This window comes from Anguilla anguilla, chromosome 17, assembly GCF_013347855.1.
Source record: "Anguilla anguilla isolate fAngAng1 chromosome 17, fAngAng1.pri, whole genome shotgun sequence".
NCBI classification, from domain to species: Eukaryota; Metazoa; Chordata; class Actinopteri; order Anguilliformes; family Anguillidae; genus Anguilla; species Anguilla anguilla.
In genome coordinates, this window is record NC_049217.1 from 15,502,635 (window position 1) to 15,528,690 (window position 26,056).

General features: G+C 44.3%; 2 protein-coding genes across 5 annotated transcripts; one reads left to right on the forward strand and one right to left on the reverse strand.

Annotated features, from left to right (window-relative positions):
* Positions 1 to 21: 21 nt before the first annotated feature.
* On the reverse strand, positions 22 to 14,702 carry LOC118216483 (STE20-related kinase adapter protein alpha-like). 4 transcript variants are annotated; one of them, XM_035397658.1, is made up of 15 exons: positions 14,557 to 14,702; positions 13,883 to 13,979; positions 13,654 to 13,720; positions 13,178 to 13,235; positions 9,508 to 9,536; positions 6,621 to 6,723; positions 6,062 to 6,183; positions 5,676 to 5,784; positions 5,173 to 5,296; positions 3,259 to 3,430; positions 2,511 to 2,615; positions 1,994 to 2,241; positions 1,602 to 1,644; positions 832 to 1,003; positions 22 to 795 (listed from the first exon to the last, which is right to left on the reverse strand). In XM_035397658.1, the coding sequence occupies exons 3-14, from the start codon at positions 13,663 to 13,665 to the stop codon at positions 848 to 850; spliced, it is 1,281 nt and encodes a 426-aa protein (XP_035253549.1). In that variant the 5' UTR covers positions 13,666 to 13,720; positions 13,883 to 13,979; positions 14,557 to 14,702; the 3' UTR covers positions 22 to 795; positions 832 to 847. The 4 variants fall into 4 exon arrangements, with proteins under 4 accessions (XP_035253549.1, XP_035253550.1, XP_035253551.1 ...); XM_035397659.1 differs by having other exon boundaries at positions 13,654 to 13,723; XM_035397660.1 differs by lacking the exon at positions 9,508 to 9,536.
* A 2,508-nt stretch (positions 14,703 to 17,210) lies between these two features.
* On the forward strand, positions 17,211 to 26,046 carry pih1d1 (PIH1 domain containing 1). Its single transcript, XM_035396883.1, has 11 exons — positions 17,211 to 17,371; positions 17,668 to 17,759; positions 18,220 to 18,277; positions 19,581 to 19,769; positions 20,124 to 20,185; positions 20,508 to 20,589; positions 21,688 to 21,784; positions 23,369 to 23,401; positions 23,538 to 23,616; positions 25,180 to 25,323; positions 25,946 to 26,046. Exons 2-11 carry the CDS (start codon positions 17,679 to 17,681, stop codon positions 25,979 to 25,981), a joined length of 861 nt encoding a protein of 286 aa, XP_035252774.1. The 5' UTR covers positions 17,211 to 17,371; positions 17,668 to 17,678; the 3' UTR covers positions 25,982 to 26,046.
* Positions 26,047 to 26,056: the final 10 nt, after the last annotated feature.

Consider the following 26,056-nt stretch of genomic DNA (forward strand, 5'->3'; position numbering starts at 1 on the left):
TAGGACCCATTTCACACAGGCTAGCGAGCGAAGTCAACTTTATTCGCCACGTTCAGCTGCCGAAGACCTTTGCCTCCAGCTCACCTGTGCACCCACTCGATATGCAGCTATTGACCAAAATACTGTAACATTCGCTTAGCAGTTAGAAATACGTAACAGCGACAGACGCAGAAAAAGAGTCTTCGGTTCCGCTAAGAGCTGAAAAAAAGTATCCGAATCTTTACATGAGGTAACAGACTTTCAAGTAGAAGAAAGGGTGAATACACAAAGGTGAAGGAGTTGTTCACAGACAGGCAAGCCTGCGTAAGAGTAAAAGACTGATATCGGGTAACAGACGTGTCCAGTGGATGAACAGCAGGAGACTGAAGGAAGTTTTTTGCGTGGTAAGACTGGTTGGACGCGGATTCGTACGACGCGCTGAAGAGTAGTGATGCAACGACGGGCGGCCAGCGAGGCTCGCCGCTCCCGTCAACGCCGGCGAATAGGTGTGCAGAGGGAAACTAAAAAAAAAAAAAAAGCCTTCCGGCGGTTTTACAGGGCCCCGAAATCGGGCCCCGCGACGGCGACAGGAGGAAACGCCTCCCCCGCGCGACGAGCCGTTCGGAGGAAGTGTCCGCTCGGGCTGTTGAATGAATCTTACAGCCTCTGACGCGAGGATCGTGGGGAGGGAGGGGCAATGAGAACTGAGCCCTCCGACGCTTTTCCCAGTCTCCTCAAAGTCCGGAATTTTCCGCTTGGATATTTACAGGGGTAATAAAATTAACTCTTCTAAGACCGCCTCCAGGTAGATCCCGCCCCCCCCCCTATAACCCCGCCCACTCCCCCCCCCACCCCCCCCACACCGCTGTCAGAAGTCCCAGTCGTCCACGTCCAGCTGGCTGAGGCTGGACTCCAGGCTGGCCACGCCCGAGGGGGAGTCGGGCGGCTGGGCGTTCTGGAAGCTGGTGATGGGCGAGACGGGGCGCAGCAGCTCGGGCAGGGCCTCCGACGGCCGGCGCTTAATCTGCGGCGGGAAGAGAGAGGGGGGTCTGCCTCGCAGCGCAAACACGCGGACTACGTTCTGTTACGCGTACTTTCATACTCGTTAGTACACTTTTCCTAGCATACTAGCTAGAACATACTTCATAGTCTTTCAGTTTTACTAGATTTAGAATACTCTTGATGTCATCACTAGCATCATAATACCTTTGTCCTAACTGAAAAAACAAGTACAGTATTTGTACAGGTACGTGATCAGTTAACTAGCGTTGATTAATTAATAACGGACACTTTTCATGATATATATTGTTAAAAACAACACAAGATGGCTATTGATAAGTTACTTTCAGAATGATTATGTCTGTAAACAAATTCCTAGTTGCTGCCATGTTTAGCACAATGATCTCTGTGGGGAAAAAAATAGTACATGCAAGTCTGTAGCAATGCATACTTCTAATTTTGCCAAGTATGGAAGTACACATCCAGGGACATCCAGGAGTACATACTTGCTGTCTGCACACTTGTGTTTATCTTGCATCAAACTCGGAAATATGAGCAGCTGCATTAGGCTGCGCCTTTATAAAGGCTTCTGCTGTGATGTAACAGGGCTTAGCTCCACCCACCTGTTTGAAGAAGGAGTGGCCGAGCAGAGCACTGGCAGAAGGCCTGGGAAACAGGAAGTGGTCATCACATTTAGAAAATAGCTACTAACCAGCAATTCATTTACAAATCTACCTATACAACCATCAAAATGCATTCTAAACATTTTACAGGTTACATCCTCCTGAGAACCAGCAGAAAACTGAGTGTCTTAAGTGTCTTGGATGAGAGAAAATATTTTCAGCATAGTCAAATATATGGTTCAGATTAAGACCAGAGTCTCCTGTCCCCTATAGGAAACGGAAAATAATTCCCAGGTCTTATATATAATATTAAAATGATTTAAAAAGGGAATGTGGAAGTACTGGCGTTGAGGCAGGAAGTGAGGCGGGTGAGGCCAGCGAGAGAGCCGCACCTTCTTTGGGGGTCCCTCTGGAGGCAGAGCTCCACGAAGGCGTGGAAGTGGGGGCTGAAGGTGCGGTTGTAGGGGTGGCTGGAGGTGGAGGGGTCCCCGTTAGCGTGGCGGGCCCCACTGGCCCCGGGGCCCTCGCAGATGCCCGAGTCGGCCCCAGAGCGAGAGGTCTTGAGCGTGAGCTCGTCCGTGGGGATGGTGCTGGTGTCCAGGAGGCAGGGGACTGTGCCGTTCAGCTTCTCCAACAGCATCTGAGAAAGAGAGAGAGAGAGATGAAATGAGGGAGAGAAGAGTGTAAGAGGGGGAGAGAAATAGAGGGAAAGGGGGAGAGAAAATAGGCATAGAGCAGTGCAAATAAAGAAGTGCAAGGGGGAATGTGAGGGGGGAGAAAAGGGAGGGAGGGGGAATGATAGAGAGAGATAAGAAGGAAAGGGAGAGACAGGAATACCTGTGTAAGTGCACACAGCAAGCGTTCAGAAAGCCTTGCTCCCCCACACACAGGCTGGCACGCTGAGCTCACCTGGGTGGCTGGCATGTCCTTGAAGGGCACGTGTCCGTTGGCCAGCTCACAGGCGGTGATGCCCAGGCTGTAGATGTCTGAGCGAGAGTCATAGCCCAGCAGGTTCTGAAACCGCCAGAGAGAACATTATTTACCACGACACACTCCCTGGGACACCACTCACTGTGCCAATTCATTAGGATAGATGCTGCTGGGATTATGCAGGAGCTAAATACACTTTACTTTGGTGGGTAGAAAAAGTGTGTGTATGTGTTGCGTATGCGCATGTACGCAGTGTGTGTGTGTGTCTGTGTGTGCGCACAAAGGGAGAGAGAGAGACTTTGTGTGCACTGTGTATGTGTGTTTTTGTGGGGTGTATGTGTAGTGTGTATGTGTGTTTTTGTGGGGTGTATGTGTAGTGTGTATGTGTGTTTTTGTGGGGTGTATGTGTAGTGTGTACGTGTGTTTTTGTGGGGTGTATGTGTAGTGTGTGTGTGTGTGTTTTTGTGGGGTGTATGTGTGTGTAGCGTGTATGTGTGGTTTGTGGGGTGTATGTGTAGTGTGTACGTGTGTTTTTGTGGGGTGTATGCGTGAGCATACGCAGATTGCATGTACAGTGTAGTGTGTATGTGTGTTTTTGTGGGGTGTATGTGTAGTGTGTATGTGTGTTTTTGTGGGGTGTATGTGTAGCGTGTATGTGCGGTTTGTGGGGTGTATGTGTGTGTGCATACGCAGGTTGTGTGTACAGTGTGTGGTGTACGTGCGGTACCTGCTGCAGGACCTCGGGGCTGAGCCAGGGCAGCACTTTGACGCTGTACTGGGGGAAGTCGTGCACGCTCCGAGCTCGCTGGCCGTGCCGGATCAGGCTGAAGATGCTGCGCAGCCCCGACAGGATGACCTGCCCGTCTGCAGAGATCAGCACATGGCTGGCCTTCACGCTCCTGCACAGAGAGGACACCGCTCAGTACTGAAACATTACACACCACTCACCACTCAGTACTGAAACATTACACACCACTCAGTACTGAAACATTACACACCACTCACCACTCAGTACTGAAACATTACACACCACTCAGTACTGAAACATTACACACCACTCAGTACTGAAACATTACACACCACTCACCACTCAGTACTGAAATATTACACACCACTCAGCACTCAGTACAGAAACATTACATACCACTCACCACTCAGTACTGAAACATTACACACCACTCACCACTCAGTACTGAAACATTACACACCACTCACCACTCAGTACTGAAACATTACACACCACTCACCACTCAGTACTGAAACATTACACACCACTCACCACTCAGTACTGAAATATTACACACCGCTCACCACTCAGTACTGAAATATTACTCACCACTCAGTACTGAAATATTACACACCACTCACAACTCAGTACTGAAATATTACACACCACTCACCACTCAGTACTGAAACATTACACACCAGTCAGTACTCAGTACTGAAATATTACACACCACTCACCACTCAGTACTGAAATATTACACACCACTCACCACTCAGTACAGAAACATTACACACCACTCACCACTCAGTACTGAAACATTACACACCACTCACCGCTCAGTACAGAAACATTACACACCACTCACCACTCAGTACTGAAACATTACACACCACTCACCACTCAGTACTGAAATATTACACACCACTCACCACTCAGTACAGAAACATTACACACCACTCACCACTCAGTACTGAAACATTACACACCACTCACCGCTCAGTACAGAAACATTACACACCACTCAGCACTCAGTACTGAAATATTACACACCACTCACCACTCAGTACTGAAACATTACACACCACTCACCACTCAGTACTGAAACATTACACACCACTCACCGCTCAGTACTGAAATATTACACACCACTCACAACTCAGTACTGAAATATTACACACCACTCACAACTCAGTACTGAAATATTACACACCACTCACCACTCAGTACTGAAACATTACACACCACTCACAACTCAGTACTGAAATATTACACACCACTCACCACTCAGTACTGAAACATTACACACCACTCACCACTCAGTTCTGAAACATTACACACCACTCACCACTCAGTACTGAAACATTACACACCACTCACCGCTCAGTACAGAAACATTACACACCACTCAGCACTCAGTACTGAAATATTACACACCACTCACCACTCAGTACTGAAACATTACATACCACTCACCACTCAGTACTGAAACATTACACACCACTCACCACTCAGTACTGAAACATTATACACCACTCACCACTCAGTACTGAAACATTACACACCACTCACCACTCAGTACTGAAACATTACACACCACTCACCACTCAGTACTGAAATATTACACACCACTCAGTACTCAGTACAGAAACATTACACACCACTCACCGCTCAGTACAGAAACATTACACACCACTCAGCACTCAGTTCTGAAACATTTACTCACCACTGTGAAATAGTACTGAAATAGTGGTATTTTTTCTTCCAGTCAGCAATTTTTATTACCAATAAACATTTATCCTTTCTCACAGTTTTTTTCCAGGGTACCCAAGGCAAGAACAAAGAGTGACACATCCATAACACATACATATTAGCAGAGTGTGTGCAGAGTGGACAGCAGAGGGCGCTGTGACTCACCGGTGCACGTAGCCCATGTGGTGAATGTAGTCCAAGGCCTTGAGCACCCCCAGCAGGACGCAGGCGATGGCCAGCTCACCCATGCCCTCAGTGAAATGGGTGCTGATCAGGTCTCTGGCTGAGCCTGGAGGTGGAAGAGGGCGCACATCAGGACACACAGTGGAGAAACACAGCACAGCCCACCCCCCCCCCACCTCCCAAAAAAACTGCACTATTCCCTCTGACTGCAACTCTAATCACTACCCTGAACAGCAAAATCCCTTTCCCTCTGTGACTCACTCTGCACTAACCACTCCTCCAACCCGTCCTAACCCCCTCCCCCAAACAACAATATACCTTGCCGTCTGCAACTCGTACGACCTTATCCCCTCCCACTGTACCGTAAACCACCTCCTCCCTCACACCACCATCCCCGGAGCCGGGGCCGAATTTCCCCCCCGTTCACTGTAAAGCAATTAGGAGGTCATATAATTAAAAGGGCTATAAATGCACTGCATTGTTACCGTAGGCCAAGAAGGGGGTGATCACCCAGAGCTCGTTCTCTGCGATGAAGATGCTTCTGTAGGGCAGTATGCATGGGTGATGGAACAGCTTCGACACGTGGAGCTCCCCCTGTAATCACAAGCCATATTACAGGGCTATTTTACCCTTGTTCAAAATTTTGCTGTCCTTTGTCCTTTTTGTTCTATGAATTCTATGGTACACATATTTCTATGGTACACAGGTTTAAGAATTACTCAAGCGAATATCAATTTTTCTCTGCACCTTCTGGTTCAAATGATTTACAATGCGTTCTGATTGATGTTTTATCATGTACACATTGCTGAAGGACAGAGAGGAGGTTAAATTTTGATGTGTGGTAGACGGGTGTGAAGGCCAGGTGAGGCACCTGTAGGTAGTTGACCATGTCGTTGGTGCAGGCCTCCAGGTCGATGCGGCGGATGGCTATGTGCTCCCCGGTGGGGCGGTACCGCGCCAGGTTAACCGTCATCAGGTCCTCCAGCCCCCTGCCTGAGAGAGACCGGTAACCAGCGGCAACCTCGACACGGCGTTTGCACTCGAACCCTACCGCTGAACACAGCATTTACACTCAAACGCTACTGTTCAACACAGCGTTTCAACTCTAATTTTAGCCCTGAACACAGTGTTTCCACTCTAATGTACCACAGAACAGTTTCCTCTGACAGCCCATAATCCGCTTTCCGAGGCCCCTGCAGCTGCAGGCTTGTGCAGTCCTCCTGCTAAAGCAGCTAACGGCGTCGGCTGCAAACGATAAAGTTTTGTGATGCTACTTATCTTATGCTCCCTTCCGGAGAAAGCGGGAGGCCAGAAAGATTGCGCTTAAAAGATGCACACTAATGTAAACAAGTCATCCAACTAACGCAATCCAAGTAAATGAGACACACCGGTACAATGTCACCACAAACATTGTTCATCGGGACACTGACCGATGATGGTGAGGAGCTCGTAGGAGGACCGGTCGGGTAGGAAGGTTCCCATGGTGACCTGGTGAGGGATGGAGGTCAGAGACTCCTCGCTGTCTTCATGGGGCTGAGCAGGAAGCGTGGCAGGGGGCGGGGACAGCGAGAGAGGCGGAGTTAGGAACTGAGATGCTCATTTTCTCAGATGACTTTGTGGGTGTGGCATCCAATGACAGCTTCCTCTGTGTTCACAGAAATGTGCTTTTCACATAATGGGGATTTTAAACTCTTGATTCTAACCACTGACCATGATGTGCGATACGCATCATTAACAGGTCAACAGATTTTGGCTGGGGGGGGGGTATTAAGTCGATGCAGGGCATTAACGTGCCACGCTACTTTAACCTGCCCCACATTTAGTCCAGGTAACACTGAAATACTCTCTCTCAGTGAGAAGAGGATCGTTTTATGTGCATTATGGGAATTGGAGTTTAATTTCCTCATCTTGTGTGTATTGATCCACACCCCAAAGTCATCACATTAGCCCAAGCCGAATATCCATCCTCTAATGCTGTTGCAGAGGCCCTGTGCTTATCAATGCCTGACCATACATGTTGCTCTCAAAAATAAGCAATTAAAGATTCAGATCCTTTTCTTAAAGCCTTAGCATCAAATTCCAGCCTTGCAGAAGACTGCACTGCTCCTGCAAACCAGTAACAGTGTTGAAAACTACACTTGCATTTTTCACTTCGACCAAATTAATCAGTCCACATCTGGATAAATGAGAAAGCCAATCCAGAGGCTGGAGTTTGATGGACAGCAGCAGCCATCTCAGGGAACAAGAGGATACTGCCAGGCATCCAGGCGCAATGGGTCTCCACAGAGACCAGCACAGCATGGTCAGGACAATTTTTACATTTGATTTTCAGATCTTAATAACCACTGGTGTTAGTGTTCAGATTGCTCTTAAACACCACAGGCAAACTGCACAAAACAAACTTACATCAATAATACCACTCATAATATAAACAACAGCTTTAACAAGATACACTAATAACAAACACTGATGTTACGCAAAGTGTCCTGATAACAAAAAACGCTGGATTTAACAGCAAATAACGATAACATAAACACAGGATTAACAGCAAATACTGATAACATAAACACTAGATGAAGAGCAAACATTGATAACATAAACACTAGATTAAGAGCAAATACTGATTACATAAACACTAGATTAAGAGCAAATACTGATAACATCAACAGTGGATTAACAGCAAATACTGATACCAAACACTGGATTAACAGCAAATACTGATACCAAACACTGGATTAACAGCAAATACTGATACCAAACACTGGATTAAGAACAAATACTGATAACATCAACACTGGATTAACAGAGGATGCTCATAACATAAACACTGGTTTTAACAAAGGATTACGTGAGACTGGGAGTTCCCCAACGGCTGTCGGCGAAGTGGCCGACTGCAGACCTCTGTTTGGTCGGCTACTTTTGGACACGTATTTAAACCGCCCCAATTAATTTAACGAAATGATGTCACCGGAAAAATTTTTCTCCCTGCCGCAAACACCTTGTTTACTTTTCTCACCTGGCTGGCTACTCAAAAAAATTGGGGAACCCCCTGTTTACCCCCCGTCACAGGGGCAGAGTTCACACAGTTGAATGTGAGCTGGTAGACAGACAGTGAACAGGCCTCTCAAACACAAACACGGATTACATTAAGTCAAATTAGTGGGGACCAAAGACCACCGCGTTCAGAGCACACAGGGTTTCATACAGGCCAATCCTGACCTGTGTATGATTCATACAATCTGCTGATTACCATCGTTCCAGAATATTCCACACACTACATTTACATTCTGCTTTAACAACTGTTCACACAAAAAATTCTGGACAATGCAAGTCTATAGGAGAACTTCCCCAGAGCGATAAAGTGAAGTATTAATTTTTTCTGTCGAAAGTAGAAGACTGTACAAAGCCAAAAGTACTTCTTAAACTCATATGAAACTTTACTAATTAAACTATTCAATTTGTACACCCAAGAGACTAAATACTGCACATACCTTGTGTAGACCCAAACTTGACCCTTCTGTAAGCTACATTACATTTATTTTATGACAATCAACAAATGTCACCTACACTCCTCCGGACTCCAAATGTATTCCCCATTCCCACTCGGCAAGCCACGCCTTTATTCCACATTCAAATAGATTAAAACAGCCTCCATTCAAGCCTTCATCTTTTTTTTTTTTAACCTTTATTTTACCAGGAGAGTCCCAATGAGACAGAATCTCTTTTACAAGGGAGACCTGGCCAAGAGGGCCGTTCAGTTATAAAGAGGGCCGCTCAGTTATAAAGAGGGCCGCTCAGCTATCTGGCTATATCTAGGTCTGGATACCGTAAGGCCATCCCTCAAATGCAGATCCTGGGTCAGTTTCAGCTTTTATTTCTGAATAATTGAATAATTGTTAGCCCTAGCATTGAGCTGGGTTAAATTATCCTGGAGCAGCTACTGGCACCTGGCACCCAGCACCCAGAGCTGCCAACCTGCCAAGTTGCTTCTGCGCCTACCGGACGCCATTAACTTTGCGTGTACCACACAACTCTGTTGCCGAGCACGCTCAGTCCAGTTTCGGGCCGATGTTTCGGGCTTTCAACGATGGTTGAAAGAACCCCTAACAACAGGCCACCCCTGACCACTCCCCCCCCCAGTATGAAACCCTGATGGCAGGTGAGACACGGTGAGCTTCAGGAAGAGCCGGAGGACAGGATGAGCCGGTGCCCATGCATGACGGCGCTGAGCCATGACCCCTGCACACGCACGCACGCGCACGCTCACGCACACGCACGCACGTACGGAGAGGAGCTCAGCCTGAATTCTGCACTTACTTTCCTGTGAGAGCTTCCCTGAGCTTGCTCTGGGATGGAGAGACCACAACCGTTAAATGAAAACAACACAACAAAGAAACACAGCGTCTGGCTCTTTAACTAAGGAACAGCCTGCCATTGCATTGATGGAGCGCATAACAGCTTTGACCTGCAAATTCATGTGCAAAGCAGCGCGGTTCATTAGTAATGATAAGCATGTTATGCCTCATATGGAATTACTGCTGGCCCAGGGGCTGCATTGATAAAACCTGTCAGACTAGTTGCTGACCTAGGATCAGTTTTCCCTGGTCTTAAGCCTATAATTATCCATTATGAGCTAAAAGACCAAACTGATCTCAGAACAGCATTTCTACTGAAGAACACGTTATAAACAAGGCGTTTTTATGTGCTTTGCATAACCTCATGAGCAGTGAATTATCAGAGCTTGTGGGATCCTCCGTTCTTCGCCTTATCCCTTCACGTATTCCCTAAAATCACTCGCCCCACCTCCGAGAATCCACACCGGCAGGGCGTCTCCGGCACACAGGCGGAGAGGAGTCAGGCGAAGCGGGGCAAAGGCCCATTGGGGTCGATGCCACTGTCGCTTACACCCGATGCAAAATTGATCAGGGCGTCCGGTTTCAGCGTGCTGAACAAAGAGGCCGAACAGGACCCCGCTCGCGATACGACCGGTCCCCTCAAAAAGCGCCCCGCCTCGCCAGTGCATTCGCTTCACATTGTGCCCACGGCTCTCTCGCTAACCGCACCGTCGGCCACGATTATTTCACACAACGCTGAAGATCTGAGCTGAAGGCGCAGTAAAGACAGACTAATGACTGGAACACACCGCGGAGGCGATAAACACCGAAGCGAACGGACGCGTGCGTAGACTCTGACTCCTCCCCTTTCTCTCCCGCCGTGACCGGGCGGCAGGAGCACGGAGGAGCCGGCGGAACGATCCGATCAAACGAAACCGCCGGATGCGCACGCAGCGAGACGAACGTGCAGACGAACGTGCAGCGGGCAGGCAGACGAACGTGCAGCGCGCAGGCAGACGCAGCGCTCAGGCAGACGAACGTGCAGCGCTCAGGCAGACGAACGTGCAGTGCGCAGACAGACGAACGTGCAGCGCGCAGACAGACGAACGTGCAGCGCGCTCAGGCAGTGGCCTAGCAGCGAAACGCTGGTGACGCAAGCTTGGGAAGCGAGGCTGTGCCGGTGGCTTTATGGGCCCTGAGGTTCCCCCGATGGCCCTGCAAATAAACAGTTTACCCTGCGAGGACCTTCCGCACCTTTCTGCTACCTCCGCTAGCAGCTCATAATAAAACCCTTCTCCTATTTCCCAAGCCAGTTGGCATAGAATTCTAAAGTGGCAATAGTTAAAGGGATTTAGTAATGCTGCTCAGTCTGCATCCGTCGTTAATTATCCATGATGAATCTATTAGCTAAAATTAAATAAAGCAATTAAATGAACTAGAACGAGACAATATAATCTAGAAATTAAATAAAACAGCATCAGCACTCATCAGATCGTAATGATAGCTTGAAATAAATGTCATACAGACAGCAGTACAACTTTTCTTGCAGGACAGGTGTCCTGCATTGAAATGTCTTCGTGTTTTTTTCAAGTCGCCTACTGGAGACCACTGTCTGTACGCAAGAAATGGTGCAAAAAAAAAGTTTCTGGTCTCCTGAAGACCAAAACTTTACATTCTAAATTTAGCTAAATACAGGGAGATGACGTCTCTTGTTGATGGTGGCAGTAAAGCCAGACCAACGTTGTGTTGCCATCACACAAAGTCACCAGCTAAGCCCTATTTTGAGCCAGAAAAAACACAGACTACAACACCCCATAGTTTTACCTTCGACTCAAAGTTTCCCCAAATGAATAAGTAAAAACGAACAACAGTCATGGCTGTCTGCTTCCGGTGACAGGGTTTTTTTTTTTTTTTTTTAAATGTGCCACAAGCCTCTGCAATAGGGACAATCACATCTAGCCTTCAAAACCAGTACCATTCCTGGCTTTCTTTTCAACCTGAAGACATCAACAACACTGAACACTGTACAGGGCATGCAAAATTAGATTTTTTTTATTTCAGCTTTGCATCTGTACAGCCAAGTTGTATCTTACGACTGAAAAAAAGAAAAATAACATACATCAAATAGTCCATACACAGTATACGCTGTATAACTATTTGGCATGTCATGTTATGTCATGTAAGTTACACAAAAGTTCTGGTCGGTGTGGTACATGCATATTCAAATGTGGCAGGGTGTTAGCTGACATGAGTCACCTTCTTCATTCAAAACTTGCTTAACGTTACCTAGCGTCCCTGGCTAATACGCCGAAGTTACCAAGATCACACCTCGTCAGGACTGCACACGCCTTGACCCACTCCCATCCCATTGTTAGGTCTTTATGACCGTTTTACAGCTACCTGTTCAGACAACAGATACCTGCGTTATAATAATGCATAGGCGTTGCTTGTGTGAACAGGAGGAGCCACCAGCATTGCCGCTAAAGTGGCTAGGAAAAAAAAAGTGCCAACAGCCCAAACTGCAAGTTACAAACCCGTCACCAAAACAGTACTCAGGTAATAAGTTACCTTTGATGCATTAACCCAGCCTAATGATCTTACAATGAAACCAATCACTGGCCAGTCCCCTAAAAAAAAGCTACTTCCTGCTCTCTGTTGACTAAAATTGGCATCATTTTTACAGTTCTTAGATAAAACCACTCTAAGCACTGTCAGGAAACCCCAAATAAACAGAGGAAAAAGACAGACATTTTAAAATACCGTTGTTTTTTTTATTTTACCACTGAAATTATGAACAGATTTTTAAAGCCCAGATGGCACTGCCTTTTTATGCGAAGCAACGACAGGCCTTAGCAACAGTATTTACATGAAATTCTGCACTGCCACGTAGATTTCTGTGTGTATCAGTAACAAAGGGCTCCATAACTTCATACATTACTGTATATGCAGCCTTTATCTGGATGGACTCATTCTGCTAATCAACTCTCTACTTCACTTCACCCTCGGCTTGCTGGTCCGCTGAGGGTGTTCTGATTGCTGTAACAGAGCCCTGCAGACTGCTGTAGGTGTGTACCTGCAGTCACTGCTAGCAGGATCGCGCCAACACCAACCCCAGACACCGATACTTCCCCTCACTGGTGCCAACAGGTCCCTGACAAACCGGTGGCACATTCCACCACACAAACAGGAAGCGGACACTTCACGCCACCTCCGCGAACGCTGACCGAGAGGTTGCGCCAACCAATCGCAGCGCAGTCGGCGAGACATGCACACACGCGCGCACACACACACACGCACACACTGCTTCCACATGGTTCACCCCACTACCCACAGAGCACTGAAGCCTATAGTACGAGCCAGCCCTGCGAGCTGGAGGTACGCATGGCTCGTCTACCTGACAAACGCACATACGATTCACTGCAGACGTTAAAGATAGCACTCGTTTGATTATGAGCAGCGGTAGCTCGCCAGCAGCTCGACAAGCCGCGCTGGAAGGCGGATAGCGGCCAGCAAGCATCATAAGAGGCAGCCCTGGGGCACGAGGGTGGGTGTGGGTGTGTGTGTTCGTGTGTGTGTGTGTGTGTGGGTGGCTTGTGTGTGTGTGTGTGCGTGTGAGTGTGTGTGTGCGCACGTGGTTTGACCTCACAACTCACCTCCAAACAGCTCTAGATCCCTCAGGCTCTCCACACTCAGCTTCTCTGAGACCCAGCGCTGAAGGAAACAAAGAGAGGGGGTTTATCTCAGCCACAATACAGTCAGCCCTACATCTTACTCCACGCTGTCACCGCCCCCTTCCCCATCACACACTCGCCAAACACGCCCTATAGGCGGGAGACTACTACTACTGCCGTTGTACCCTTCAGCAAGCTGCACTGCTTCAGTATATATCCAGCTGTATAACTGGATACAATTTAAATGCTGTAAAAAGTTGTGGAAGTCACTCTGGACAAGAGCACCTGCTAAATGTCCGTAATGTAATGCACGTTCCTAGCATATGAGGAAAAAGCCATTGCAAGCGAGTAGGAAAGAGCAACATTGGACTGCGAAAACCACCCACTGATATGTTCAGGAGTGGGACAGACACGAGGCAGGGACTGAGGAACCAAACTCCCGAAGAATGTCTACTCACCAAAAACGACATGGATCCTGTCTGTACTGACTGCTAATACACGAGAAACTCCATTCAGGGAAAATATCTGCTTTGAGAAGAACATGACGTAGACAAAACATGAATTAATTATTTTAAAACATTTTACGCAATGAATCTGCGAGGGCTCTTCAATGATTTCAATGATTGTGTGTATGCATGCGCACTCGTGCGTGCCAGAAGGTTTCTATAGCAACTGATGTGAACTTACTTGAGCATATGGAGAATCAGAGGGGCGTGTGCGCGCGCTTTCACAATCCAGGATAGTGAGAACATATGCAGTGTAACACACGGTGGAGCGGGGAAGCCTTAAAACAGATTTAAATACTGTTTAAAAACTCCAGACATTATTAACGCAGGCGGCGAACGTTGACATTTAAAAATACCATAGCTAGTTAGCAACCTACCGCCTTAATTATGTATTCATACACATAGGCTAGGCTTTAAAACAAGCTGGGTGGCTAGTTGCAAGATTCAGCCATATTACAGTTTACTAGTTATCTTAGCTAATTTTGCCCAGCGTTATTACTAGGGTAAATTAGTAGGCTACAGCAATCGCGTTATTTTTAATTGCAGTTCACAATAACATATTACACTTCCTGATGGCTTAATCTTAGGTCCAATTAAATTGGAAATCAGGAACAAACCAAAACATATAGCGTCATAATAAGTTATAGAGCTACTTCACGTTATTTACAAAACAATGCTCTTCATATAGCTATATGTTTACTACCTAGCAAGCTAATATTACACGGCTAATTTCACTAAGGTTTTTTGGGCTAACGTTAACTAGCTAGGCACACTCAATACTGTGAACAAATATGTCATCTAAAACAAGACTAAGCGAGGAAACGAGCTTGTTATATAGGGACATATTTCACATACCTTTAAAAAAAGCTAAATAGGTTAAAGTGTATTTCCAGCAGAAGTATTTTTCTGCGCCTCTTCCTTCCCCAAGTCCTCTGACAGGAGGGTCATACAAGACCTCGATTATTGGACGATAAATGTTCCAGAATGTAACATAGATTATATTATTGGTCTATCGTATCTATGTAAATACTTCTAAGGCGGGCTCTGGACCCGTCTTCTACGCGGCGATTGGCTGTTTGTTTTGGAGCAATAATGACACCAACGTCGCTGGAGTAGTGCGTCATACCCATAGACATATGTCTATGGTCATACCATAGTATAGTCGGTTGTTGCTGAATAACTAGCTATTATGTCGCTTGTATCGCTTATGAGTTGAAGCTGCATTTTACCCAAAAGGATGCAAATAATGAGACTTGCCTTTGCCATTTAAAAAAATGCACCGTACAGTACCATTTTAAAAGTATCGTTTGAGCTCCTGTATCTTCAAAATCTAAATGATACCCATCCAGTAATGAAATTATATTACCTGTGCTTTGCATGTGAAATGAGAGCTCATTCATATTTCTAAAATGCAATTCCCACAAAGATTATACAGCTTTCAAGGCAATATTTTAATTTGTTGGCAATTTTTAGTGAACAAGCAGGCTAGCTTCCACTCAAAACAAAAATGGCAAACGGAGCTTTAAAAAAAAAAAAAAAAACATGTTCCATTGGCTGAAATAGCATCACATGTGCATTTCCTTATGTCTGTTTTGCCTGTGTATCTGAGTATCCTGCAATTGGCCACTTTTATCAGATGTCATTATTGGCAGAAGATGTACCTAAATGTCCAATGGAGAGTATTATTGATTGTGGGACTGGAGAATTTGTGGTGACAAAATCAACAGGAAAAAGGAGAAAAATGCTAAATAACCCAAGTTTGGGGCTTTATTCTGTTGATGTGTGAAGCTGTATCCTAATTCCCTGTGCTTACATGAGGTCAGAAGGCACAGATGTTAATGTTCTTAAGAACTTAATGGTCCAATAACATGAAAAGGAAACCATATAAATTTCTATAAAATTGGCTATTTAAGAAATCAAAATAATTACAGTTTTGGTTGGGCTAGCAGAGAATACCCTGATGACTGACAGTCTGCCAGTGTGTATACGTATACAGTATCACAGCACATGCCATTTTCTGATGCAGTGCATGTTTCAAAAGCACTGTCGCACAGAATCAGATGATTTTAGTCTTTGAAAATCAAATAGATAATCTTTAGGTAAAATAATAGAAAATAAAAACCTACAATATCCTGGCTGCATTGGTGTGCACTGCACACCCTTTTATATTGGGGGCTGTAGCTGTGTCCATTATGCGCTCATATTTTCCTTATTATTCGTTATAGCCTTTATCTTTAAAATAACCCTGGGGGCTGCATCCTGGAGTCGCCGCTGTTGATATCTTGGATGAGATAAAAGACTGTTGCAACCAAAATGTATCATTCATCATTTGCCTGATGAAGACCCTGTTCGGCTGAAACCTTGATTTTTAGTCAATAAAGTATTGGGAGCTGTGAATCCAGTGTGCGAATATCCATTTCCTTCAATCGTCACATGTAGGCTACTTTTATCCTGCACCTGGCCTGAAAACAGGTTGGATGTTCACACAGTTACTCTACTGTGCTTCACACATTTTGGGATTTGAAATATGTATTATTATGTTTAAGAGCCATTATCTGCCTGTAATGCCAACCTACAGTAATATAATTCACGCTGGTAAATAAATAAATAAATAAATAAATAAGTATATTCCAGCTTTGCCACTAGAGGGAGAAAACTTCCTCCTTGTGAGACAGATCGATATGCAGGTCAGTTCTAATATTTTCAGATCAACAAAACAGAGAGAAGAACTGCTTAACTTTTGTCCGTATCATTATTTCCATATTTATTCAGGAACATACGTGCCATCAGGCCTGCCCCCTGGGGCCTGCAACACAAGTATATCCTAATTCACTGTGCTCAAATACAGGAGTGAACCAGTTTAGTTTATAGAGCTGTCAGAAAACTAAAACTAAGGCAATTGGTTGGAACAAAAACCTGGACGCAGACCGACCCTCCAGGACCAGAGTTGTGCACCCCTGGTTGGAGACAGTGCAAGATGCTCTCTTGGCTACTACAGGCTGCGTGGGAAGTGGTGTTTGAGGAAATCTTACACCAGGGGTGGGAACATTACAGTCCTGGAGAGCTGGTGTGTGTGCAGGTTTTTGTTGCCACCAATTACACTGGCTACATGAGCTATTTAGTTGTAGGCTATATATCAACGCTAATTCACTTGTGGATAAAATCACAGGAAAATGTTTCATGGTGGTTTATTTCACCACTGATGATATAAAACATTTTCCCTCTGCTGATTCCTGAATTCTAAAATGATTTTTACTGCGACGCAGTACACCTTTTACTCTGTACAGTGTACACATTAAAAATTCAGGTGAATCAAAATTCCCATTTTGCTGTAAGGACACCCAGAAACACAACCAATGTGTGTCAAAATGGAATTAGAGATATCTTAAATTTGCGTTTTGACTAGTCAGAATGTAATTAGAGATATCTTAAATTAGCGTTTTGACTAGTCATAAATGAATTATAAGTTTCTGTAATGTGAATCCGGACAAGCTATTAGATGTTAAAAGGGCTTGCCATACGCGTCTCGATGGGGAAAGCAATGACGCTTTACGTCCTCCTAACAACGGAAGTGTGCTACATCCAAACAAGCTCTCTTCATGTGAGGCTAGCTGCTGTCCCCCCGGGAGCTGCCTATCAACGAAACGTTAGAGACTGAAATTACTGCACCGTAAGTGAGAAAATATAACTTATGAATTGTGAGCTGATATTCTTCGATGTTGTTAATGTAACGTCCGAGTCTATGAACACGAGCGATGTAGCGGCAAGCTAACTTTGTAAGCGAGACTGCCTATGCTAGTCTAAGTTCCAGCTAGAAATACAAGCAGGTGATATGATAGTAAGATTACTCGTTTTGTGTTTACTGTATCATCGTTTATACTAAACCTGCAGATGTGGCCGGTTTAGTTTTTATGATTAAAAAGATAATGCTAATATTAATAAACAGCTCTGTCATTGTTTCGCTAGCTACATCAGACATGGAGACAGACTCTTCGCTGCTCACCTCTGAAATGGAGCAGCTTAAACAAGAGGAACTATATCATCAACTTCTTATGCAGGTAAGTTACACATTCATTAACTGGTTTGGAAACGGCTGGTCTTGTAGAGAAAATAAATCAGTTGATAGATTTATATATTGATATTTATTTATTTATTTATTTATTTATTTATTTATTTATTTATACAAGAGCATCGTGACTGGATTTACTGGATGTACAATATTCATACCTTTATACTGATTGGATATTATTTTTTAGGTGGCTAATTGAGAGAGGTTGAATTGAAGTTTTCTCTTGTATATGCAAGCATCCGATAATTGTTTATTAGATCAAGTTTGCCAAGCAGCGTCGGTAATCGCTAAGCACCAAATTCAGCTAACGTTTTAGAATAATGTGGTTTACATTCCTCTCCCTTTGCAGTTTATGTACGTAATTATTAAGAGTTTATGACACCTGGTGTGCAAAATGTTCCCAGTGTGCGCTGTGCATCTTGTGCTATCTCCTTCCTTTTTGTCCCCAGACAATGGGCGAGGTGCAGCATCCAAAACCAGACTCCCGAGTCATCCGGCCTGAGCCAGGTCAGTTCCTCTTTCATTCTCTGATTATAGTAACGTGCAGACCTGGGTCAAATACTTTTCTACGCTTTACTAATCTTGTCTGGTGTATTGGAACCAATGAAATGCTCTCAAAAAGTGCAAACTCCACCTTCTGGTTATATTGGCAGGTTCAATTACACCAGGCAAGATCAATAGAAATTGTATTTGAAACTATAACAAATACGTATTTGACCCAGGTCTGACTTTAACCTTTGTGGTCGGTTTACTTGGCATGGGTTAAACTGTTAGCCTGGATCAAATTATGGGCAAAGTTTTCATGCAGTAGATTATTGATATGTATTTCTTTGAACTGACCTTCTCGATTATTTATTAAATCTTTATCTTATATTGAAAGAAGCCATATGGGGGGGGGGGGGGGGGGGGGAGATAGTAGATACAGATAATAAACACAAAAAAACACAAAAGAAAAATTCACTGTTTAAGTCACTGGTTGTGCAGTGCATTTCTCAAAAGTGTCATTTTTATTTCAAGTCCAAATTGCAGTACAGAAATGTGACTAAAGCCAAAAAATGAATTCGCTAAATAAAAAATGGGAAAAGAACAACACATGGCAATGACAGGTTTTAATGTGAGTTGGAAAAACACAAACGCTAAGAGCTTGGGCATAGGCCATTTTATTTAAATTGCTGAATTAGATATTGTTGTATTGAATATGTTTTTAAGTTGTATGCCTTGAATGAATGTGAATGTGTTAAAGTCAGTTAAACAGACGAGGACTATAGTAGTAGTCTTAGTCTACCAATAGCGCCGTTGGTAAATGTTCGATTAGACTTACTGTATTAAATCTTTTTATTAATGTTGTCTCACTGCTGGTTGAGTCTGTTTTTATTCTGTTTTATTTTCTTATGTTTGATTATCATTAATGTTAAATGGTACACCTGTACCCATTAAGCCCAGGCCAAATTTTCACATAATTTTACAAATAAATTAACCTTCCTAAGCAAATAGGAACAAAATGTAAATTAAAATGATAGATAATAGATTAACCTGCCATTCTGTTTTAACCTTTCTACTAGAAATCTAGGCTGTGTATATGAGTATGTGTCAAAATGTAGATTTAGTGGGCTTAACTAGTACACTTACCTCAACTTTGCAGTCTGTTCAGTCCAGTTGTATTAATTCTGAGACAATTGTAAGGAATCGTTTTTTGTTAAGAGACAGCCAGCGTATCAATGAAAGATGATCTACTGACACATTGGTCGTCTCTTAACACAGTGGCATATGTGTGACGAGATTTCACTGACTCTCCCCTATTTTTCATAAGGGATGTGCGTGAAGACCTCGTCCATTCTCGACGAACAGAAGGTCTTTGTGAACATCTGTCAATCTCCTGCGGTCCCACCCCCTCCCCATATCTCTAACGAGGAGCTGCTGGAGCTCCTGCAGTCAGATGACCCGACGGCCTACAGAGTTCCCATGAGTCTCGGAGAGCCTCACACCGAGCTGGACAACAGTGAGCCTTTCCCCGGGTGTTTCCTCTTGGGCATCGGGGAGCGAATGCGCACATTGCATACAGTCTGGTGCATAGACCAGAACGCCTCATAATGCTCTGACTGCATCCACATACAGCATTGCTGAAACACTGTGAAGCATTATGGGTATCTGTAAGACCCTTTCAGACTGAGTTTTACATTTCCATAGGTATGTAGGCGGGCCTTAATGTTATCTTTATTGGGCGACCCAAAGTATTTTGGACATAAACTATGACTAGTTTTGGTTATTGGTTCACCGGCTGTTTTTATTTATTGCTTTGTTATTGGTTTACTGAAGATTCCGTGAAGTAAATACTTTTCTCTTTTAATGTTAGATTCTCAAGGTTGCACAGCCTATGATGTGGTCATCAACAATGAATTCTTCCAGAAATGCCAGGTGTGTATTGGGTGCTATAGTTTTATATAATTTTAATTTCTGACTGGGTTTGCTTCACACAGGACTTCCTGGCATTGGGTATACTGTATTTGCCAGCCTTGGTTCAGGCTGATTCATGTTGCTGGTTTTGCTTGGTGTTTCTATTGACATTTATAATTAATGCGGTTTAATTTCATTTGTTGTTTTTAAAAAAAAATTTTTTAGTTTGACCAAAAAAGGGGAACCTTTTCTTCTCTAATTTTATAGGACCAGACAGTGAAAAAAGTGCTTTTTCTTACCTATGTATTGCTTGGTGATACAGTGTTGAATTATGTGATTTCAGAAGGATCCCCTGTTCCTGCAGTTCGTGATCGCGGTGTCTTTTGAAGGGCTTGAAAACAAGTATTCAGTTGAGCTGAGCCGAGGTTTGTATTTGCTTGCGTGCGTTGCGTCTGTGTGTGGGTCTGTGTGTTTGTTTGTTTTCGTGCTTGCGGGCATGTTCACGTGTGTTTGTGTGCACCTACGAAGATGCGTGCCACCATTAGGGTTGAGTATGACTGCCTTTGAAACCTTTTGCGTGCATATGACTGCTATTTGATTTCTTTAGATGCGCTAATTAAATATTTCAACTAGTAGTTTTATTTGAACCGCTGAGCACAATAATCACATGGAAGAGCGTTTCTATAGGATAGAAGGGTTGGCAAACCCCATTTTCAGTAAAATCGATCTTTAACCTTAACACTATTCGGAAGGAGGCAAGGTTAAACCTGCTTGGCTTGAGGAAGAGGCAGTGCCTCTAAGCCTCTTACATTATCAGGCCGTCTACAGTGATTGAAAGTGGACAGGTTTTGAAATCCCTGTGGCGTGTAGCCATAGTAACAGGTTTATCCGCTGAACGATTTGAATGCGTTATTGTATATTAATGAAGACTTTGACTCAGCTCCTGAATCCGTGGTGTTGAAGAAGATTTTCTCAAAGCTGGCCCATTTAAACGAATAGACAGAGCAATGGATGAAGGTTTTAGCGAATGGCTGTCACTTCATTCCGTCAGTTCAGCTGCTTACCGGTTCTCCCTGTTGGCCGAGTAGAAGCCTCTGTGGTTTCCCTCAGGGATGTGGGTTTCATCAGTGTGATGGCGTATTTAGTCTCCAGTCAGCCCTTGGTCAGCGTGATTGTGACTTCTTTTTGTGCCTCTAGGCGTGGCTGTTCTCATTTTTACCAGGTTTCTGTAGAACGGCCCTGTCAAACCCTCTCTTCCCATGCAGTTCGCATATAAAGGGGTAACACTAAATTACACTAAAGAGTTCTAAAGCTGAGTACCCATTCTCATTACATTACATTACATTACAGGCATTTAGAAAAATTTTGAAGTGGGCGGAGCCTGGCCAAAAGCTGGTGTTTCTGTAAACTAAACAGTTAGAGAAGCTCCAACCGCATGGTTGTTACTGATTCACTGAAAGATGTCTCTCTCCCCCTCCCCCTCCCCCCCTCCTCCTTCTCCTCCTCCCCCCTTCCCCCCACAGAGTGGAAGGTGATGAAGAACCGGAAGTTTCTCGGCTCCATAAGCGAACAGAACATCAGGACCCAGAGCAAGCCGAGCATCCAGGAGCTAAGCCCATCGTAAGACGTTCCTGATATCTTTCCTAACGTTGGCCGTCGTTCGCAGCTGAGACCCGTGACTCTCAGAATAGACCGGTGGGAAGAGTGGGGGGGAGGGGCGAAGGAGGACGCGCACCCGCTCTGGCTCTGGCGTGACCCGCCGAGGTCTGACGAGGCTCTTCGCTCGGCCCGCGGTGTCGAAGGCGTCCGAGTCCTGCATCGGACTTCCTGATTTATTGCTGCGGTTTACTGGCCTGTAGCTTGCGTGTCGCTCTCCTTTCAACGGCAACGACTCGTCTCATACCGCCTCCGGGTGAGATACTGTCCAGCCTGGGCGTCAGGACCCAAGGATGCCCATTTCTAATTGGCTGTCACGCAGAGCTCTCTGAACATCCATTGGTTGACAGTTTTCGGAGGCCTAGCTTGGGATAACTATAGACGTGGTGTAAATGCTGTTGTAAAGGATGCTTCTGACAGGTGTGTTTTATAGCTTAAAGAATAGAACATGGTGAGCATGGACACCAATGTGGCTGTCATGTACGAGTCTGCTCATTAAATATCTAAATAGAGAGTGATATTTATATTTAGATGTTGCAGATAACCATTTGTCGGTTCTTTGTTTGAAGAATCAACTTATCACTTCATTTATTTTATCTTTTTGGTGATGGATGAAGTATATGATATTTTAAACATGGCTCATTATGAATTCTTGCTGAGACTGTTTATTTAAAACATTAATTGTTAGTTGATTTAGTGTAGTATTTTTATTCAGAGGATTATTGATTGATTCTGATGGTTATTTCATAAACTTTTAAACCTGACCTCACAGTATAAGGCCACTATGTTCTCTGGTTGCCTTCCACACAGCCTCTACCGAGCTAACACAACATGTTCTCATAATGTTACTGGAATGTTTTGTCAACGTTATAACATTTCCTCTACATGGCAGCAGCATTGTGAGATTAGCTAATTGTTGTATTAGCTGGGTAGAGGGTCCCAGTAGTAATTTCATTTTATTGTGAAAGTGGAACCGAATAGACCTGTGAATCTCAGTCCCACCTGATTGGCTGTGCCTGGTTCCAGTTTCCTGGTCTGTGATTGGCTGTTCCAGCTCCAGATGTTAATACAGTTTTGTTTGTACAGCTGTTCTCACAGTCTCAAAGTGCATCATAGTAAAGGGGGGGGAGGGGGTTCACCTGCAGCCCTTCCCTGTGTGTGGCATGGCAGTCATTTTACACCAGACCAGTCACCTCACATCAGCTCAGGAGGGGAGAGAACCAAGGTTTTTTTTTCTTAAGACAAGGCACTTGGCCATGGCGGGGAATGAAACCCCCTGTTGGACTGGTCAGAGAGTTCGCTGAACCGGTCAGGCTCGCGTATGGTCAGGTGACCATATTCAGTGAGCCGGGTTGGAAATTAAGCCAGGATGCTATGGAAACAGTGTTCATGGTTGCCCTGGCAGCATTTGTCTTTTCTGACACAACTCTACAGGAATTAAGTGTGCTTTACCCACAGGGGGCAGCACCGAGTACTTTATACACCAATCAGAAACAGTGACCCATTTCTCTCTGAAGTCAGTGTTCAGCAATTTTCTTCTTTTGGCAGGGACTCACACACAGCACCTACAGAAGCCAAACGGTGAGCTTTCTGCTGTCGGTGTACCCAGGTTGTGTGTATGTGTGCGTGTGCATCATTTTCCTTTAAATCTGCATGGAGCTGAGTGAAATTAAAATGTGTTGTTATTTATATATTTATGATATCTTTTGTTTTTCAGTCCAGAGTTTTGCCTTATAGTGGAGCCCCCTATTGGTGACCCTGAGTACCTGATCGCAGAGATTCAGCTTCCTGGAGTGGTGAGATACTTGTTTGTCATCGTGATTGTGGTTGGCATTCTGACTTGGAAACAGGTACAGGTGTGGCAAATCAACTGTTTTGACTCAAGAAACTCACTTTTGCATCATTTTCAAGTGGGTATTACAAGTTTTCCGTCAGTACAGTGGTCTAAAATATCTAGGGGTCCAGAAACATCAAAACATCAAAAATCTCTCCAAAAATGAATAAAATGCTTTTTGTCCATTATAAACCATATAAATGTGCCCCTTATGACGTTTTAAGATGAAACATTGATAATCAAATTTGAAAATAATGCAAAAACATTATCACACAATGTGGTACAGTACCTAAATGTGTAATCATTAGAAATGGCAACAGCACCATAAACTACATTTGTGGTATTACACAAAGCTATTTTGCAAGGTACCCTTGCGTCACAAATGGGCGTGTATTTCACAAACAGATTGTCCAAGACAACATTTGACCACTCAGTCTCAAAGGGGACATCTCTACACGTAAAACCAATGGTTGTATATTTATTCCATATTTAGTCCCAGATATTGACAGTAGAATGACATGGTATCATTTTAGAAATTAGCCATACATTTAGAAAATAGCCATTTTCGTATGTATCCTCGCTAGAATTCATGCTTCCTGTTCCTCTTCTGACCCACTCCCCAAATTCATATCTGCGAGGCAAGAATTTGTTTTAGCCATGCTGATGAGTTGCCAAAATTGGTACAATTGTCCAAAAACTACAGGAAGGCAACAGTTACGCCCCAACAAGTGCTTGTGTGTTATTGCGTAACGGTTGACTGCGCAACGTTGTGGTGATGCAACCATTCATGCTGTTATGCTTGGCTCTCAATCGTTATACATTTCAAATGAGACATGACATTTACCATTGGAAAGCTTATACTCTCCTCTACTGGATAGGAGTTATCAATCAAACTAGAAAGAACTGAAAAGAATTACAATGGTGTAAAAATCAAGTGGGGTTTTGCACCTGGTCAATGTAAATGCCTACCCTTGCTTTCTATTTGCGTGTTTATTTCTCAAACAAATTGTTCAAGATAATGAATGATCACCAGGTCTTATAAGGGACATCTCTATGTGTAATACCAATGGTAAAATTGTATATTTATTCCATATTTAGTCACTGCTATTGATAGTAGAAGGATGGGGGTATAATTACACAAGAATTTCTCTTGATTGTTTTGCTATTCAGTGAGCAGCTGTGTTGGCATACCTTCAGGCTATTGTTGGCTTTATCATTGTGCTAAGACAGAATATGCATTTTTGGTGGCAAAAGAATATTTTTATGAACTCCCACACTGTCCAAAGTGTCACACTAATTGCAGATGAGACTGGGCGGGGCTGCTTGTTAAATGGACAATGGTGGCGCTTAGAAACTGTATATTTGGCGTAGTTGCCGTATATCGTCTACTAATGAAGTTAGAACACAAAATGTGTTGTTTCCACGTGTAGTTTGGTTGCAGGAGAGCACTGAATGTCGGAGTTGAGCGATCTCTTGGGGGGCTTGCACTATGGGTGGAATTTTACTGGCCTTCCTCTCTCCTCAGACGTCCTCTCGCTCGCTGCTCCTGGACCTGGGGGAGGACAGGCTGGTGCTGACGGCTCGGCCTTCTCTCTTTCACCTGGACTGCTACTTTCCGCTGAACATCGACCCCGAAACCAGCGCAGCCCAGTACAACAAAGACACTCAGGTACAGTAGAAACCAGCGCCGCCCAGTACAGCACTAAAACACAGGTACAGCAGAAACCAGCACTGCCCTGTACAGCACTAAAACACAGGTACAGTAGAAACCAGCGCTGCCCTGTACAGCACTAAAACACAGGTACAGTAGAAACCAGCACTGCCCTATACAGCACTAAAACACAGGTACAGTAGAAACCAGCGCTGCCCTGCACAGCACTAAAACACAGGTACAGTAGAAACCAGCGCTGCCCTGCACAGCACTAAAACACAGGTACAGTAGAAACCAGCACTGCGCATCACTGATGGACACAGTGAACGGGAGAAAAGTATGACATTCAGAAGCATGGTTGCTGTTTCACCATGACAATTCACTTGGATCAAAATTATGTCTCAGTAACAAAAAAGGCTAGAGAGCATCAGCAGTGTGTGAAGACTCATATGACATCATTTTCATACAAATAAATCTGTGATGAGAATATAAGTACATTTATCATGTACGATAATTGTTTACATAATAATTTGACTGGTCAGTAAAGGCTGAAGTTGAATCTGCCTATAATAAACATGGTTGTTGTCCATGTCCCAAATCTCTCTCTCTCTCTCTCTCTCTCTCTCTCTCTCTCTCTCAGATTCTCACAGTGACAATGACAGTCGTCCCTTCATGAAGAAAGTGAAATCATTTTATTTATTTTTTTTTGTTCAATAAATATTTTTTCATGTTGAAAATACAGTCCTGAAGA